The sequence below is a fragment of the Ascidiella aspersa genome, chromosome 5, assembly GCF_963924565.1.
Source record: "Ascidiella aspersa chromosome 5, kaAscAspe10.2, whole genome shotgun sequence".
In the NCBI taxonomy this organism is placed as follows: Eukaryota; Metazoa; Chordata; class Ascidiacea; order Phlebobranchia; family Ascidiidae; genus Ascidiella; species Ascidiella aspersa.
Genome location: NC_139451.1, coordinates 15,893,695 through 15,912,825, shown reverse-complemented (window position 1 = coordinate 15,912,825; position 19,131 = coordinate 15,893,695). Strand labels below are relative to the sequence as shown.

The window sequence follows — 19,131 nt, the reverse complement described above, 5'->3', positions numbered from 1 at the left end:
AAACGAATGAATTCCGTAGAAGCAATACTAAAAATCGAATAAAACCCACACAAAGAAAATCACTAACTACCAAAGAGATTATAATCAAGAGGACAAACTCTTACTTTTAAGCAATGCATTCTATTTTCGACAGCTGTTACGGTCTGATGCATAATAAGAAAAACATCACATTTTTCATTAAACGTGTTTTACAAAAACATGTGGTATGGCGTCGTTTGTTGTTTAGTAACCTTTAGTTCCAATTTATTCCGTTTACTTTGCACAAAATTTAATCAGTGGGATAAACCAGGTTATCACACGTTGCGTGACACTATCTTAGGACTTGACTGTATATTTTTACAAGGTGTAATACTGTCAAAATATTCCTAATTAATGCGTTGATTTCCACTTGTAGTTGTATAGTATAGACTTTCAGATTTATGTATAGAAATTTGTGTCTTTGGGATTGTGGCCTAGTCAAAAACGATGGAAAACAATTCTACAAAACAAAATTCAGTTAAAATTTCTTCCAGTAAACTGAAACCATGTGCACAACCGGATATATTTATTGAGGCAAATAAACAACTGATTAGTCAACTGTTTTTAAAATCGGGGTTTGTAAAAAAAAACAGTGATATACCCAAGTCTGAAGCAAATAACATTGCACCCAAACAGGAATATTTTGTTGGTAAGGAAATTTTTATTGTTTATAATATTTACGTTAAAAAGTAATACTTAAACCTCTTAAAGCATTGACTGCTAATGTTTTTGGCTTGCCTTGTGGCGCCCTATAGAAGTTTCAAATAGTTTGTGGCACCCTTACTAGTATTTTAGTTAAGTGGATTACTGTTACAATACACAGGTATAAAACACCACATTACGACTATATTATGCACAAGGTGTAAAATCCTTCTTGATTTTTTGCACGCAGTAGAGAACCTCGGTTAAAAACCACTGCTCCAAAGTTATTTATTTTTGTCATTTACTTTAACAAATTATTCAACAAAAAATTCTTAAAACCACACATAGAAACACCATCCAGAGTATAGGTCAAGTTGATGTTGTCAAGGGTTTCCAACCTTCATATAAGTACTTTTAATATGACTGCTTCAATGTTAAGAGTGAGATTGTGCAAGAGCTTTTTAAGTGTGCCGTGGAACTGGAAATATAGAAAACAACATATATATATTAGAGATATGCTGGCAAGTAGGGATGTTCAAAGTAGAATATCAGATCCTTAGATGAAAATCTAAATTTGCCAAAATACAGTAAAACTAAAAAATATTTTTTTTATCCAAATTGAAGTAGTATCGTGACGAAATAGGCATGTAGACACAGTGGCGTATCCAGGGGGGTTTTGGGGGTTCAGACCCCCCCCCCTTTTCGTAAGTGACATTATCGTTTTTTGTTAGTTTTTCTCACCGTCCAAAGCTGAGTGTTTTGAAATGTAATTAGGTCACGCATGTTAAGCTAATGCAAAACCAAAATCAAACGCAAAACGCCTGTTTTTTGTCTTTTGTTTAGTCGACCGTAAACGCTAAATAGTTTTTCTCTTTCGTTATTCGTTCGGGTTGGCTAATCAGCAAGTGTGTGTTCGACAATTAAAATATAAATCAAGCGGTTTCCGCTTTTTTCTCTCTGAAAAGTCGAGTTAAACGGTGCTGATGTTTCTCGCTGTTTGTTGTCTGTGTTTATATCAGATGTTGGTGTAAGACTGGGGTCGGCAACCTACTGTATCGGGCCCGTCGCCTCTTTGACAAACTATACACGAGTTCATTTCAAATACTTTTTGACTATTTTAACTACGCAAGTGCGAAAAATCCGTGGAAAGCTGCCAAGTGCGTCGCGGACAAACGGAAAACATATTAGAAAATATTGGACATATATTTTTTAAATTTTTCATTTAAAAGAAATGCCGTTATACCAAAAAACCCCTTTCGCTCGCCAGGTGCGCCCAACCGGGAAAAATGATCTCCGTTTTGTATTGCAGGTGGCGACAGACGTGCTTGTAATTTAGCGTGGTCCCGTACATGGATGTACCAAAATCAATCACACATATTTCACGGTCTTGGTTTAGTTTTTCGCCTGAAGTTAACGATTCCACACTAAGCGGTTCAAAATTCACAGCGATAAAACAATGTTCAAAATATAAAGCGATAAGACAATGCGCAATTTAGTGGTTATCTTTTAGCACCTGTTGGTACGGCGCCGGAAACAAAACGTCCGTTTTGATGTTCATCGTATCCGGCCTTCGGTGTATATGCCAGGATTCGCGAAACAGACGTTTTCGGTAGTCGCTCTCTCTTGCAAGAACAGTGCCCCCATCAAAATTAATATCGTGTTGACGACTGCAAGCGTGTTGCGCCAAGGCTGACTTCATGGCGTCGTTGTGTCTACTTTCTTTAGTTAGGTAAAACGCTGTTTAGTTAGGGAAGAGGTTCTCAAAATGCACTGCCTACTTGCATATTAAAGTTATTATCACTCAAAAACTGCTGCAATGGATTATGATTTGATATATAAAAAAAAAACATATGTATATTTATCATTGGCGCCGAACGCGCGGCGAACTTTTCCAACTACTTGGGAAAACCGATTTAGCGCTACCATGTTTTATCATTCAAACAATGCATCGTGTCTCACGTAATTTAGTTGTAATAAATTGCAAATGAACGGCCTCTTGCCCAGTTTGCAAAAAGGTTGTAGCCTGGATGATTTACATTTGCTGGCTGTATTTTGTGAGTTTAACCGGTCTATATATCTTCAGGTGGACACTTTCCCACACTAAATTTCGCACAACATTTTAGTGAACCTAAACTGTGCAACTGGTGGTGTATCTTTACTACATTCTTTTCAGATGTTTATTTTGCACACTAAATGCAAGTGCGACTTGGTCAAATTCCGGGGCGTTTTGACGCCCTGACAGAAATCCAGGGCATCTAAAAACGCTCTGCACACCCACGTTCGGCGCCTATGATATATATTCATATGTTTACAAACCACATTAAACCATTTTTTATTTTTGCTTTAAAAATATTCCTATAAACAGGTGGAAACATCGAAGCATCCATCTTGCCATTTCCACATTTCGTCGTTAAGAACTTTCTTTGCACAGTACAAGGTAAGTATTATTTTGGGTCAGTGGCGTATGCAAGGGGGGTGGGGGGTGGGTGTCCGGACCCCCTCTTTAAGTTGGTGATATTATGGTTTTTGTTTGTTTTTGTCAGGGTTTTACTCACTGTCCTTAGCAGCAATGTTTTTATGTGTAATTAGGGGTCACGCGTCTTAAGCTAATGGGAAACCAATTCTTGTCTGGTTGACCGTAAACGCAGTATTTTTTCTTTATCAGTATTTGTTCGGGTTGGCTGATCAGCAAGTGTGTTTGACAATTGAAAACAATAAATCAAGCAGTTTTTGTTTTTCTCTCGCTAAAAACGTTGTGTTGCGCAGCTGATGTTCCTTGCTGTTCGCTGTCTGCACTATTATTCGCGAGACGTGCTTGTATTTTAGCTGACTTGGCACACAACCCGGCGCAGATGTTGCGTTAATCGAATAACACCCGGAAAAACGATCTTCGTTTAGTATTGCAGGTGGCGAGAGACGTGCTTGCAATTTAGCATAATCCCGTGCATGGATCTATCAAATTCAATCACACATATTTCGCAGTCTAGGTTTAGTTTCTCGCCTAAAGTTAACTATTACACACAAAGCAGTTTTACAGCTGGCGCCTGGAAGGATTGTGCTAAATTGCAAGACGTCATTACAATCACTATTTTATGACGTCATGCCCGTCACTATTTTATGACGTCATTAACGTCAGACTGAAAAACTGGGAATTCCCTAAGTTGAAAATTCGTAACCCCCCTATTTTGATTTCTGGATACGGCCTTGTTTTGGGTATATAACCTAAAGATAATAACATAACATTCAAAGCAAGACAGGGAACTACACAGGCTTATAAGTCAGAAGGTATTTAATTATTGTGCCTAATAAACAGTACATTAACTGTACTGTGTAATTTTAAATGCAACTATAAACTATAGCTTAATTTTGTGACTTTACTCGTTTCATGTAGTGGTCCTTCAATAGCTCTTAAAACAGCACTTTTGGTCGCAACAAAAAAATTGCCGACCACTAACATAAAGACGACTTTCAAGTCCTTTGAAGATTCAATTACCATTAAGAGCTTTATTGCATGGACAGATTGTTTAATGCATTAACAGCAGAGAGCAAAAGCAAACATTGAATGTATTTTTAGACACATCTAAAACACAAATGTTGGTGGCCGAACGTTGATACAAACTTTTTCTCCACTTTATGCGTAAACTACGTTGATACAAACATTTTCTCCACTTTATGGGAGACTTCTGAAACTGGTATAAATTTTTTAGTCGCCTTCAGTTGCCAGTCTTCCTGTTGACAAAAATCAGGGCGGAAAAGTAATGGAAAAAGCTGTGGAAAATTTCTCATAACTCCCCCTCCTCCATCCAACCAAAAAACAATACTATTCAGGGTTGTTCCTAAGAAAAAATTTGGTTATCAATCATCACTCGCCCAGCCGAAACACTCGCCAAATTTGTTGGCATGCCGTCTGCAAATTTCCATCCTAGCGCGATCATTTCTTGGGTTATCGTTAACCTGTCTTATGGTTTGTTTCTATACGTAAACATTAGTTTTTATAAAAGTCTGGTCGTTTATTTCCATGAATGGATGAACAAATTAATGACTCATAAAGCAGTTTACGCTTGAAACAATTTTTTTTAGCTGAAATACTTTTTAAAGTATTTAGTGAAAATAATAACACTGACAATTTAGTAGCCATGGCCTGCCTGTTTTCCATTTTTTTAAAAAGCCTTGCGCTTTCTATTTTTCGTATTCTTATTTTTCTGTGCTTAAAGGACATTTCACCGCAGGTTGCTTCGCGCCACAAACAAAACGCCACATTTCACCTGGCACTATAGTTACTGGTTGAACAGCAAATAATCACAAAATAATTGTAAATTTACAACTAAACCATTCTTTCGCACAGTTAACAACCATATGCATCAAAGGTTCTGTGCTGCGCTTTAACCTTTTGCTAATTCTCAGCTGTAGAAAATAATTGATGAAATAATAATAATATTATTACTATTTTTGTTAATTTTGGGATCTAAGCCTGCTCCAACATTGCTAGTTTCATTCGAATTAAGTATATTAGCAGAACTGACGATGCTTTTTGAGTAACTATAGTATTCTGCTTTTGTTGAATAAAGTTGTTTTTGGATCTCTTTTACAACCTTTGTGGTTTTGCTTGAATCTTATATACAAATAATATAAGACATTTGCATTCAAACTTATTGTTACCAAAATCTGCAGCAGTTGCTTATAATTTTCTTATGCAAACAATTCAATAAATACAGAAAAGTAAAATTCTTATGGCTGGCTGGGTGCATCGCAAGTTTAGTAAACTTTTCCCAAGGAAGTTTAGTAAACTTTTTCCAAATTTTCCAGAGGTTAAACATTTAAAAATTAACAACGTTTAAGTTAAACAATAAACCTCATAACTATTTACCACTGCAGCAATGACGTCTTTGAGTCTTTATTACCATCATACAACGGGACAAAGAATCTTTATTACGAGCTTCAAACGTAACTTTAATTAAAACCTTATTATTTGTGTAGTGTTCAATGTATTTGCGCATTAGTGTTTAGGGAAATAGCTGGCGCTAAGTAACATTTCGCTTAGTAGTCGCGGAAGCCACTCGCCAGTCAGCGAGTGGGTGTCAATCAGCACTCGCCTGGAGCGATTTGCAATCGCATTGGTGAGCGGGCAAGTGCTTAAGCCCAACCCTGCTATTTATTTTCCTAATATTTATTTAGCCTAAATTCAGAATTATTATAAAATGTATTGGTTTTCATTAACAGAGAATAAATATTTCATATTTACAAGAAAAAGTGTTGAGCTCTAAAAACTCCCTGCATCTGCGATATAGACGTCAAACGTTTGTGCGCCCGACTGTGACATAATGGATAAACGAAACTGGTAAATTGTATTTTTAATTTAAATTAATTTTTCTAAACTCCCATGACCGCAACTGTGAAGCAGTAGTCACACATCTGCGACTTGACATATTATGCTCATATAATATTTACATTTAAAAATTGCCCTTTAAGGCCTCCAAATCCTCACAACAATGCTATTTTTTACTCTAAAAATGGATTTCTTGACCTCAAAAATGACAGGAAACATACTTTTGCATGTATTTTTACTTAAAATATAGCATTTTTATGTATATTTCTATTTTTGTGAAGTCTGAAAACCTTATCTTGTGGTCTAATAACAAAATACTCTTAACTGCTTAGCAGATTGGAATTTTTTTACTTTTTTTTCCAAACTTTTATAGCCGTATTTTGCACAAATAAAAATATAATGTTCAATCTAAGACAGGTGGTTACAAGGACTAGATGATTTGATATGGATGATACCTAAGGTTAACACAATCTGTGAAACATGCACTACGCTGGAATAATTCTTGGGTAATGTATAGGATACTAGGTTGACAAACTGCATGTATAAATAACTGCTGGGCTACCATCCTTCTAATGTAGACCCGCTATTTCTATGAATAAATGTGGGGCCCAAAGTGTATCTTGCTTATTAATTTTCATGCCAAAATATCCCTTTCATATATGCCAGGGGTGGGCAAACTGCGACTTGCGAACAACATGCGGCTCTCCGGCATGTTTTTTTTGAGGCTCTTCTAGTGATATCGTAAAATTATAAAAATTGTATTTAGGTAACCAAGAATATCGTTTATAAACATTTCTCTCTTTTTCTTTTCTTTATTTAGGCCAGCATTTTGTTCATGACGTAACACTAGACATATCATGACGTAACTCTAGATAGAGTCCGAACAGTTGATTAACAAAACACTGATATTGACAAATATTGTGCGTGTTATTTTGCTATTACCGTTCTTATTATTGTGGTAATTATTACCGTTTCATTATTTTACAGTTCTGTTATTATTGCGGAACTTGCACTATTTACCGCTTTTGTATTGAAATAATTTTGAGGCTCTCTGGTACAAGTATTTTCTGCAAATGACTCTTTCATATACATTTGCCCACCCCTGATATATGCTATAAAAAAGTTGGCAAAAATATTTCTAAACAAATGCAATACTTCTGTTGTATGGTACATATGTGTGTAGTAGAGCAGGTTTGGGTAAACTTTCTAGTCACGGGCCAATACAAAGACAAGAAAGGTCACCGCAGGCCATTTAGTTTTTTGACAATTATAATTATATATTGTTAAAATGGGTACTTTTTAGCTTGAAAAGATTTTCTTAACTCACAAACACACTAGATATATAAAACACAATATATGTGCAAAGTCGAAATGTTTTTTTGTATTTACTAAATTAAAATAGCCCAATAGTATGGGGAATGGCCATGTGCCAGATTTGTTAAAGAGGTAGCGGGGCGTATTCACCCACTTCTAAGTTAGAGCAACATTCTTTCATAATTTGTTAAAAAATATTTAATTATTTTAAAAACGATTGACATTAAATAAAAATAATGCTGTATTTAATTTAAGTAACCCCAAAAGCATCTACAAAACTAAAAATTTACGATTACCAAAATTTATTGTTTTGAGTTATATGTAAGTAACTTTCAATAGAGCTTAATTGCCAATAGTCAAGGCACCCCAATTGTCGATCACCCTTGGAATTTAAGTTATGTCACTATTAAATTAAATTTGCACCCAGGTGGTAGGAATCATGTGGCAAGAAATCGTTTATTACAATGTCCTTTGCAAGGTGCATGATAAGCTTTTTTTAGGTATTAGTTAAATAAATGTGCCCCCATTTTTAGCTTGCCTATTTGTTTGGCTCTTCTGTGGTGCACTATAATGATGAGGCATTGGCAAGTAAACAAATGTGCATTAATCTGTATTATATTACAGATCAGAAACCAGCAAAATATTTTCTGTCCCAACTTAGAGACTATTTGCATACATTGGAATTCAAAGAAAAATCTAATGATTTGTACAAATTTCGTCAAACTGAAGAACTTGCGAAGAAAGCACTGTCGGGTGACACATTTTTTTCTAAAAAGGGTTAACATATATTTATCCAACTTGCAAAACACAAAAAACACCTCTTTACACACAAACATTTTACATAGATTCTAAAAGTTCTGGATCACTCATCGGGCATTTTTGTACAATTATGAGATCAAAGATTTTACCATGGTTGCGTAATCTGACAGGAATTCCCTTAAATGATGAAATTGACATGTTTTGCGGCCAGTATGCATCCACAGGTAAAATATGTTTTGAATAAAAGTATTTTTAGTGGTCATCCTTGGAAGCCAATTGTCCATAGGAAACAGTGGCTAATATATCTTATATGTGTAAATTCAATTTACCATCAGAGTTGAATCTAATTTTAATAAAAATCTTTACCAGATGAAGAAATCAATTTTACCTTTTTAATCCAGAATTCATTGTTTAAAGATTGTTTATTGTGTCATGATGATGAATTGGAACACAGGAGATTTGCATATGTATATTATCTGACACCAGAATGGAAAATAAGTGATGGTGGATCACTTGATCTGTTTGATTCAAAGGCAACACATTTGGATTTGTTGGATTCTCTTAGTAGGCAGCACTTGTTATTTTATTGTCACACTAACTTTGGTTCGTAATCATAATAATATGTCAATAATTTTCCCTCAATCCATTCTTTTATGCTTTTTTTTATTATTATCTACTTATGGTAAACATGTGTTATACATTAATAAGTTAAACTAAAGTTGTCCACTAACACTAACATAAAAAGTATGATTGCAGTCTGTTTCATAATAAAAAATAATAATATTACTTTATTTTGAGAAGGGGTTTGTCTTTGTTTTAACTATTTTACAAACCTTTTATTCAGTCAAACAATTACATTGAATAGTTACCACGCAAAATACATAGCATTGACTAGGGTAAATATGGCATTAAAAGTTTTTTGTGAACTATGTAACATTTTCCAGTGGATGTATTTCCTTAAAAAACTTCATTGTGAAGTATTTAACATTTTCCACTGTATGTATTTTACCCTAAACATATGTTTTTTGATAAAAAATTAGGACATCTTAACTTTTGATCACAAATGATTTTATTTAGGGAAATTTAAAAAACCTAAAAGCAAGTTTAGGCCTTAGCTTTTTAATTTGAAATCAAGCCACATGACAATAATTTGTGCTGATAGAATAACTAACCACGATACATAAAATATTTCATTTATTTTTAGAATGTGTTCTAGATCAGGGCTTTTAAAACTGGCAGATGAGTTTCTATGCAGTATTTTATCGAAAATAATTCTTTAAACTTTCTTTCAATGTACAAATGGTCCGGTTCAAAACACATCTCTTAAAATACACATTACTTTACAAATATATAAACACACCATAAAAATTGTTTTTTTCTAACACATAATAAAGTTGGTTAGTGACAAACTTTCATTACACTGTTAGGATGAAGCAAGTTTATTAATTTAGAAGTTCATTGCTTTTCTCAGCTGTATTTTTTGCTAGCACTTCTTAAATGCCAAGGCGCTTAATATTGTGCCCATGTTATTGGCGCTATAGACAGGTAGTTCAGGACAAGGTAAAACTGACAAGCTGTCTCCACAAAACAAAAAACTGGATATACTTAACAAGGTAAAACACAACTAGTAGGACAAGGGTGGTATTCTGAAATGATATTGTCAAGCCCCAGTGCACCATATTACTTATTCGCCATGTAACCTAAAATCTGGAGTTTTCATTATGACCTTACAGATGAGTTAAGTTGAAAGAAACCCATGAACTACCTTAAGTTAAAGCTAATTAACGGTTTATTCGATTGTTTGAATGTGGTTGTACTTCTTTATTGACTTTGTTGTTAGCTTTATTTTTTAGTAATTTGGCGAATTAAATAGCCGATGGACACACGTTAAAACAAAGTAAGGTCCGCCAGTAGGAAGTCCACAAGTGGTAAAACCTTACAAAATGGGGGCAGAAACCAATAAGGTTTAGAACAATTGTTTAGAGTCTTTGGTTAATCAAATTTGTGTTTTTCTCTATGGAAATACTTGATAATAAAAACGGATAATAAGGGCCACGTTGCGTGATTGTATACCTCATAACTAGTGCTCGCTTGTGATTTAATTAGCTAGTTTTCGCTTGTGATTTGCAATTATTCCTATTTTCGATAACTAGGTCTTTGTTAATTTTCTGCAATTATTTTTACATTGTATTTCAACTGTTTACACAACATCTTTCTAAAAAAACGGTGCTTTTCTCTTAGTTGTTTGTCTTTTAGAATAGACAAAAGTATCAACCAAGCATTTTCATGAGTTTTGCATAAACCCGAAAAAATAACTAATTTGTGTTTGACAGGTAGTCAGTAAAACATCCAAAACGTGTGGTTGACGACGCCAAGTCAATGATGCAGTACTTTAACAACAATGCATTGTATCAACTAATGTATTCCTAATGGTTTAAACTTTGTCAAAAAAAAAGAATTTTAGGTCAAAATTGCAATTTCAAAACTTTATAGGTCAAAATATATCTTTTTTTAAGTCAAAAAATAATCACCCTGCTCATAACTAATGTTTTAGCCAATGTATTTAAATAAAAATGGTCATTCCCTATTTAGCCTCAAAAGTAAAGCTGCATTTTGTGTAGTGTGGTATATTTAATTCACACCCAATATTTTGTAGCTTGGTATGAGCCGAATGCTGTTGTCAAGTCGGTTCTCCCGCAGGAAAACTCTCTTGTTGTATTTGAAGTTTCTTCAAAGTCATTCCACCAGGTGATTGCCAATATCATTTTTTTAAGTTTGCCAGCAGGACGCATACAGGAGAAAAAAATATGGTACAACGATTTTAAACACAGGTTTCCTCTACACACGAAAAACAAGCATATTATATTCACAAATACAGATTCTCGCTCGCTACACTACCAAACCGTGGCAGGTGTAGTTAAAATCAAGTTTGAAACTAAAACTGCCTACTGTTCAAACTGTTGATATAATCACTGTATTTTGTAGACTGGTAAAAAACAGTAAAATAAGCCATTAAGCTTTGGTCTTAATCACTATCAAATTATTCTCAGGTATGTTGCTGTACTTGATTAAACATACGGTAAGAAGCAATTAACCTTTAACCAGTAACTGTTCAAAAGTTAAAATGGCTCTGACTTTTTTTCAAAATTATGTGATGACTAGGGCCCGCAAAAGTTAATAAAGTTAAAATTTTTTAAGGACACAAATCAAAGAATAAAGTTGTTTTCAGCACCTAGGGGACTGTTACTAAGACGTTTATAGGTTAAAATAAAGTTAAAATTTATTAATAAAGTTAAAATTTGTCAAATTATGGCTTTTGACAAAGTTTTTCTGTTTCTTGAGCCTAGTTTGTGTAAAAATCGTCGTGGAAGCATTGTAAATCAGGAACTGCGACACAATTAAACCATATTAACCTATAAAAGCAGGCAAAATGTCACAATGCGCACTTGGATCAGCAGTAACTTTTATCTCAAATTGTTCATTTTTTTATTGCTGTTACAAAACACTTCCTCTTCATACGTGGTCTTTTTGAAGATCAACAGTTTGAATTTTAGGAATACTGACATTCTGTAATACAAAAATGCCTAAGCAAGCTTAATCTATCGCCAAAAAACGATGCACTTTTTAAAATCCATAAAACACCTTGACTTTGCGACAAAATATCACGTTTGGGTGTGAAATTGACAAAATATTATGTTTGGGTAACTGGCATCAATTTAAGGAAGAACTGTGGCCTCTACAAACAAGCAAGTCGTTAAAATAAAGTTAAAATTTGATAAAAATAAAGTTTAAAAAATTTTTTGTTAGGTTAAAATAAAAATGGCCCTAGTGATGACATTTGACCAACAAATCTCAACAAATAGATATTGCGATGTCAAAATAGTCATGTCAAACAAGAAATTAAACAATTTTAAAGTTTGTTTGGCAAACCAATGGTTTGTACCTTGTTTCAGGTTTCTGAAATATTATCAACAGACAAAGTTAGAATGTCATTAACTGGATGGTTTCATGGTCCAGCGCTTCCCAGGTCATGTAGGCCTTTACAGCCTAAACCTTCCCTAAGAAGCTTTATACCATCAATGGTGAGTTGCTTAATCACACCTGCATATATTCATCAAATAAATTACAGATTTCATATTAGGGTTCAATGAAAGATACACACACATAAGTGTTCAAAAACTGTGATCTAGCCCCTGAAGCTGCTTTTTGATCAACTATTATGGCCTACGTATTATTAGTACACGGAAATCCATTGCAGACACGCCGAATCTGTTGATTAATGATGCAAGCAAGACAGGCTAGAAAAAACAACTTGCCTCCAGTGAGATTCGAACTTATGACGGTCATACCAGGACTGTCTACCAACTGAGCTACACAGGCTCGGCGAGGAGCGAGTCGAGAAATGCTTGCTACATAGTATTGACATTCAGAAAATATAAATATTATTCAACATTAATTTTCAGAATGAAATAAGCTTATCTGATTGGATAAATCCAGCTTACTTATTATATACAACCCAAGGGGCTATACAAGAACAATTTGCAGAAGACTCTGAAATATTGCTTAAAGACTTCATAATTGTAAGTATGTGACGGCAGATTTATAAGCCTTTCAGTGTTTGATAAAATATATTATTGTAAACTATTTAAATTAACTAATAATTAACTTAATCTTGTAGTTGCCTTAATGTTTATATCAAAATTCAACTTCAAACCTTTTGTTATTTCTTCTATTTTTGCAATTTTGGTTAAAAGAGAATGTTAATGCCAATTAATATAGGTAAGGATACTGTCAGGCTTAGATAAATACTTGTATTTAATATTCTGCCAATGTTTGTTCAGCTTTTGACGCCATAAAGGTTTATTAAAATAATTAAAGGTAATTACGGTATTATATTATATTCATGTATATGTGTTATATTTAGATGGAGAAATATGATGCTGCAATTCAAGCCTTAAAATTGTTAGAAGCCACACAAGTACATTGGAAACTGTGTGGCCCTGCAAACCAAAGAAGTTACGACCAACTTATTTTACAGCAGGAATTTAATCAAATAAATAACTTTACAAACAATCAAGATAACGTGACTGTTGCCAACGCAATGGCTTTTTTGCACAAGTTTATCAATGTTTTTTTATCTGAGGATATGTTTTTGTTTCTTTCGAATTTGTCAGGTTTGTATTGTTTTGGTCTTGATTAGATTAGTGTTTCAGTGATTACCTGCTACTTTAAAATTTAATAAAACTAAAATTTTTGGTTCAAAAGGTTTATCTTTTCATCCAATGGCAACAGATTCGGACAATAGCGATAATGAAACGCAGGAGAACTACGTGCCTGAGAAAAGAAGAAAAATCTTGCAACATTGTGAATCTCATTCTGGTTGCAGGTTATGTGTTTTAAAATTAGTTTTTACTTATGTCAGATATCAGATTTGATTTTGTGGATGGTCTATTTTACCATAATTACGTGCGAAGCATCATCCCCGAGAAATGACTGTGATTTAAACTTGATAATTATGCCAATTGTGCGCCTGAATTGACTTTGTTGTCTAACGCCAATGATAAACCTACAGTGGCCAACAAAACTAAAGTTTTAATGAAACAATTTTTTTTTCAAAACTATAAAATGATTATTTTACTAATGTTCTATTATTTTGTTATATTAGATATGAACTGCGAAAATGGAGTCACGGGAATTATACATTAGTGCGAGATACTGATTCAGAACAAAATGAATTTGCGCTCGACTTGAATCTTTTCTTTTGTGAAAAAGGTAAGATTTTTTGTAGAAAAATCAAAAAATAATGCCTGGGTTTCAATAACCAGGGGTAATATGGTAAGCACAGGCGCCGAACTTTCAAAATCCCAGGGCGTTTTTTGAACCAGTTCTTAAAAAGGGGGTCCCGAAATTTTAACTTGAGGAATTCCCCCATTTTTCGTCTGAAGTTAATGAATAATGACGTCATAAAATAGTGAAGGGAATGAGTTCATAAAAATATGACCAGACACAGCCAATTAACGTCCAGCAAAAGCGAACCTTTTAAGACGCAAAGCGAATCGTGCTTTGAAACCGCTAAGTGTGCAATCGTTAACTGCGAAAAAACAAAACACCAAGACGGTGAATATGTATGATTAATTAGAATCATGTTTTGACTATCAGCAGCGCAGTTTCCCAAGTTTTATGTACGGGACCACGCTAAATTGCAAGCACGTCTCTCGCCGCCTGCAATACTAAACGAAGATCGGTTTTCCCGGGTGTTATTATGCAACGGCACACTAAACACGTGGTCTTTGGATATGAAAATAATTTTGCGGTAACTATCATTACATAAAAAAGGCGACTTTAAACAGTCACTGTTATACCACCTTTTCAAGAGAATTTGCGTTAGTTACAAAAATTCCGTTGTTACACCAAAATCGGATACTAGCGCGCGACCCTAACTTGACGTTTTTAGCGAGAAAAAAGGAAGAAGGCTTGACTTAGGGTTGTCAATGGTCTAATACATTTTTGCTAATCAGCCAACCTGAACAAATAACGAAAGGCGAAAGAGAAAAAAACATCCTGCGTTTACAGTCGACCACACAAGACACGAAAAACCGCGTTTTGCGTTTAATTTTGGTTTCGCATTAGCTTAAGACGTGTGACCCAATTACATTAAAAACATTTCCACTTTGGACGGTAAGTTAAAACCTGACAAAAACGAACAAAAAACGATAATATCACTTGCGAAAATGGGGAAGGGGGGGGACTTTGGCAGAGTGACCAACGTCTCAGCATATTAAACATAGGAATTGTGACGCTAGACGAAGCACTGTGTTATACGGCGTTTAAAAGTTAGGAAATAGGTTAAGACGTCTATTTTAGCCTCAGTAATTGGCTTGACGCATGTTTTATCACAGAAGATTTTTCACTAAACACAAATTTCTCATCAGCTTAAGCTTGACCTACGTTAGCGCGACCTGGTATTTCGTACCTTCAGCGCCGCTTGGTTTATTCATAAGTGCGAACGAACACTTTAGCAGATGGTACTTCTCCCCATGTAATTTAGGAAAGTCGCGCATACTGTTAGAGTGAACCACGATTGTGCTACTTGCGGTGTACATTGCACTAGCTGTAATATAGTGTTCACAGAAGTGGAGTTGCACACGATACTCAGTCGAATTCCAGGGCGTTTTGACGCCCTGCAAGAAATCCAGGGCGTCAAAAAACGCTCTGCACACCCACGTTCGGCGCCTATGATGGTAAGGCTTCAGCAAATTTACACGGACATGTTACAACGTAATATGCAATTGTGATGAAGAGCCTACGGTTTGAATGTTGTTTAATCGCACAAAATTCAGTTAGATTTCGCAGATAATCGCTCTTATTGCAGCGGTAATTACTTTCAATCGCCGGAGCAATGTCAGTAGCCCAAGTAGTTTTTTGTATCATAAAAGTTTAAGGCGACATAGTATTCAACTCGTAAATATCCTATTAAACCTAGGAAACGCAGGGTATTTCGTCTAGAGTCTAGACCAGGGGTCGGTAACCTTTCGTACGCAGTGTGCCAGTTTATGAATGATGTCAAAATATTAACAACTCGCGTGCCAAACATTTTTCTGTTTGGTTTCGCACTGGCAATCAGGGCTGCGGAGTTAGTTAAAACCAACCCGAGTCCGACTCCGGCTAAATATCAGATTTTATCACGTCCCGAGTCCGACTCAGCCTCTGTATTTCACCAATTTACGTAACTAAATTAAGGTAGATATTCCGCAATCCACTCTAGGGTCATGGAAAATATGCCACGAGCATATCCTATTCCACCTTAACAATTTACAGTTTGCTGCCTTATCAGTTTCGAAATTTGGTACTGTGCATGCCGCACACGTCGGACTCGGGTAGTTTTACCTTGTCTTACTCGACTCCCGAGTCCGACTCAGTAGCCCTGCTGTGATGTGACATCTAATTTACGTATCTTTTTTGAAATATACTTCGATGCTTTTAAGCCGATACCTAGAAGTGTTAACTATCAGTTTCACTTTTTGTTGGTTTCTCAGTCGCACAAAAACACACGTGCTTACTTTTAATGTAGAACAGTGGTTCTCAACCTTTTTGGCTTACGGACCAGTAAAATTTTAAAACAATTTTTGTGGACCTTTAAAAATTAAAATCAACCCAAAATGTAATTATGACAAAATTATGCAACTTAAAAGCAAATAACGAAAACTTCTATGTAATGAAAAATTTGCTGCTGTCTTTTTGATATCATACGTGTTATACGTGGTTCTATTTAAGTTTTTCACGTACAACTGGTCTTGAAGTTTAGGATTTAAACGAGTTGTAGCCTACTTTTGAATAGTTGGGCCCAACACTTGCAGAATTGTGACGTAAGATGAAGTCCAAAGTAGACCGTTAACTTTATGTTACGTTACAATGCTGCAAATTACGGAACTGGCTAAGTTCTAAATTTGATGGACAAACTCCTTCAACATCTTGCTTTTTGCAATTGAGATATAAATTTGTAATATATTTGGCGGACCGGCAGGAAAGTTGACCCGGACCGGCGGTTGAGAACCACTGATGTAGAATGCCCTGCTTTAACGTAGTAAACGTTACGCCAAATTCGGGGCATTGTGACGTAATACGAACGGTTAGTGGTAAACAACAAGTACGCCCACAAAAAATAATATTAAATACAACACAGTTAAGACACTTATTGGTGACACGAACTGGCAATGTGTGCAACCATTTAGTTAGCGCTAGTGTTAGTAATGTAATAGTAATGTTAATAATGTGGTAGTGATGTAATGGTTGCACTTTCTCAAGGTGATATAACGTGCGCGTTAAATCAACTGGCGTGCCATGTAAAATCATCTTACGTGCCACAAGTGGCACGCGTGCCAGGGGTTGCCGACCCCTGGTCTAGACCAAGGATGTTTAAGTAGCTTTTTTAGAAAAAAATGTTAGTATGTCATCAAAACTTGTCGAACGCGCAGCATTTGACGTAATCTCATCTAATGCCGCTACGACAGCCATCATACACTGTGCACTCGCTATTGTTAAGCGTTGTCAGTGTGTGGGTGTTTGGATTTATGTGTTTGCTTACCTTAGTCTATACATTTTTGTCAACTATTGCACACTTATGCAGTTTGTGCAATTTTTGTTTTATCTAAAATGTTTTCTGACTGAGATTTTAATTCCTTTTATTTTAATCATGGGGCCAAACATTAAAAATAAATAGCAGAAGAAAATAAAATATTCAAAATCCTAAGGACTATTTATTTGGCAATATAGTTTGTCGTCTAGGATAAATTTGTCGTATGCAAAGGATACAATATCAAACGTCAACATGGGTCTGAACATCAATGGGAAATAAAACATTAAAAAAATAAGAAAGAAAATAAAACAAAAATGAAATTACTTGTTTTATGGCGTAATTTTTGAAAAAAAATGATTGCCACCTTCCGGATTCACCCCTGGTTTTATGTAGCATTTTTTTATGAAATTTATAATTGACAAGTTCTGCGGCCCATTGAAATATTTATAAAGTGGCAATACGTCCTAATAATTATAATGTCCCTGTGAATTTTTTAAATGTAACGTGACAAAGTTCTGCCACACGTGTAACGTCACAAAGTTACGTAAAAACGTGACGTCACAAATTTACATCTTAAGGTTACGTCACAAAGAAGTAACATTTTTTGCATTTACGTAGCTAAAATAGGCAAAAAATCCATTTTTTGGAGGGGGCTGACCATTGACCACGTGTCGCCTGTATTTGATACTTTTAACTTTGCTCAGCTAGATTTAATATAGATGTTGTCCAACAACAATGTTGCTTTTTATTCACACTGAAGGCTGAAATAAATGCTGTCAAAACTTATAAAAACGGAAATAGGAGCTTACTTAAACGGAGTAGGATCTAATCTGGAATAAACGTGGCACCATAAAATAACCCTCGTTCGCAAATATGTTAATGCACGGCGTATTTCCATTACAAGATTTCTCAAATATTATCAAGGTAAAGCGAGGCGAACAGAAAACATTAAGAATTGATTTACAAAGTCTAAATGATCTTAATACAGATTAATATAAATATTTTAAAGCAGTGTTTTTTGTATGCTTTTATACAATCTTGTTTTGGGCTGCATTGTTTAAGCGTGGAAAAATGTTATTTCAAAAAATGTTATGAAGTTTCGCAAAATAGGTCATCGCGAATCGAATGGCCAAGAGTATTATTAGACAAAACCATTAAATTGAGCTTCGGTCATTTGTTTAAAAAATAAGCGATTGGGACGTTGTTAACACGATGAATGAAAATGTCATTAACACAAGTGTTAGACTGTCCGTAGTTTTTTGCTTGTTACTTCTACTGCTAAATTTTTGGTTCATGATGTTTTTTATTCTTTCTGTGTGACAAATACTGTAGTACATGTCGAGTCCTGGTCTAGTTCAAGTATATAGTATTTACATACATTGAATAGTTTGGCGAAGTTACTCAATTCGTACGTGGTGTTTTAATCTTTTTCTGTTTATATTTTTAAGATTGGGGTGAAGAAAATGGTGGCTATACTTCATACATTGCTTCGAACGAGGCCGAGGAGGTCAGTAAAACAAAGATAATTAATCATTTAGATACACTAACTGATTAACTCCTGTTGGCTAATATTTGTGCGATTATACTGTAATTTTATCGTGAAAATAGATTATTAGACGATGTTTTTGTCAGATAAACAATAAGAAACGACTGTTTGAAAATACACACTCAATACGCAAATAGTTTTTATTTGAAATATTTTTTGTTTTGTGCTATTTCTTGACTAACCTGCTATTGTGCAGCTTCTGACGATTGTCCCAACCAAGAATTGTCTGGCCATCACTTATCGCGACAAAGATGCACTGCGCTTCGTGAAACACTTAAACCACAAATGCCCGGAAACTTTTTTTGATTTAAACTTATCGTATTATCAATAACAATAAATAAATGTTTTAGTTGTGAAGTCGTATTTGTTTACCAAGTCGTTTATTCTAAGTCAAGAAGTCAAGCTATATGTAGCCCGTTTTTAAAATGACTGTTTTGCAAGCATATGCTT

General features: G+C 34.8%; 1 protein-coding gene across 2 annotated transcripts; it reads left to right on the top strand.

Annotated features, from left to right (window-relative positions):
* The first annotated feature begins 259 nt into the window (after window positions 1–259).
* Window positions 260–19,034, top strand: LOC146145100 (prolyl 3-hydroxylase OGFOD1-like). 2 transcript variants are annotated; one of them, XM_083389616.1, is made up of 13 exons: window positions 260–667; window positions 3,026–3,097; window positions 7,925–8,077; window positions 8,146–8,283; window positions 8,477–8,623; window positions 10,716–10,807; window positions 12,013–12,141; window positions 12,523–12,639; window positions 12,984–13,233; window positions 13,325–13,445; window positions 13,725–13,831; window positions 18,584–18,642; window positions 18,878–19,034. In XM_083389616.1, the coding sequence occupies exons 1-13, from the start codon at window positions 466–468 to the stop codon at window positions 19,010–19,012; spliced, it is 1,722 nt and encodes a 573-aa protein (XP_083245742.1). In that variant the 5' UTR covers window positions 260–465; the 3' UTR covers window positions 19,013–19,034. The 2 variants fall into 2 exon arrangements, with proteins under 2 accessions (XP_083245742.1, XP_083245743.1); XM_083389617.1 differs by having other exon boundaries at window positions 261–667; window positions 7,925–8,053.
* Window positions 19,035–19,131: the final 97 nt, after the last annotated feature.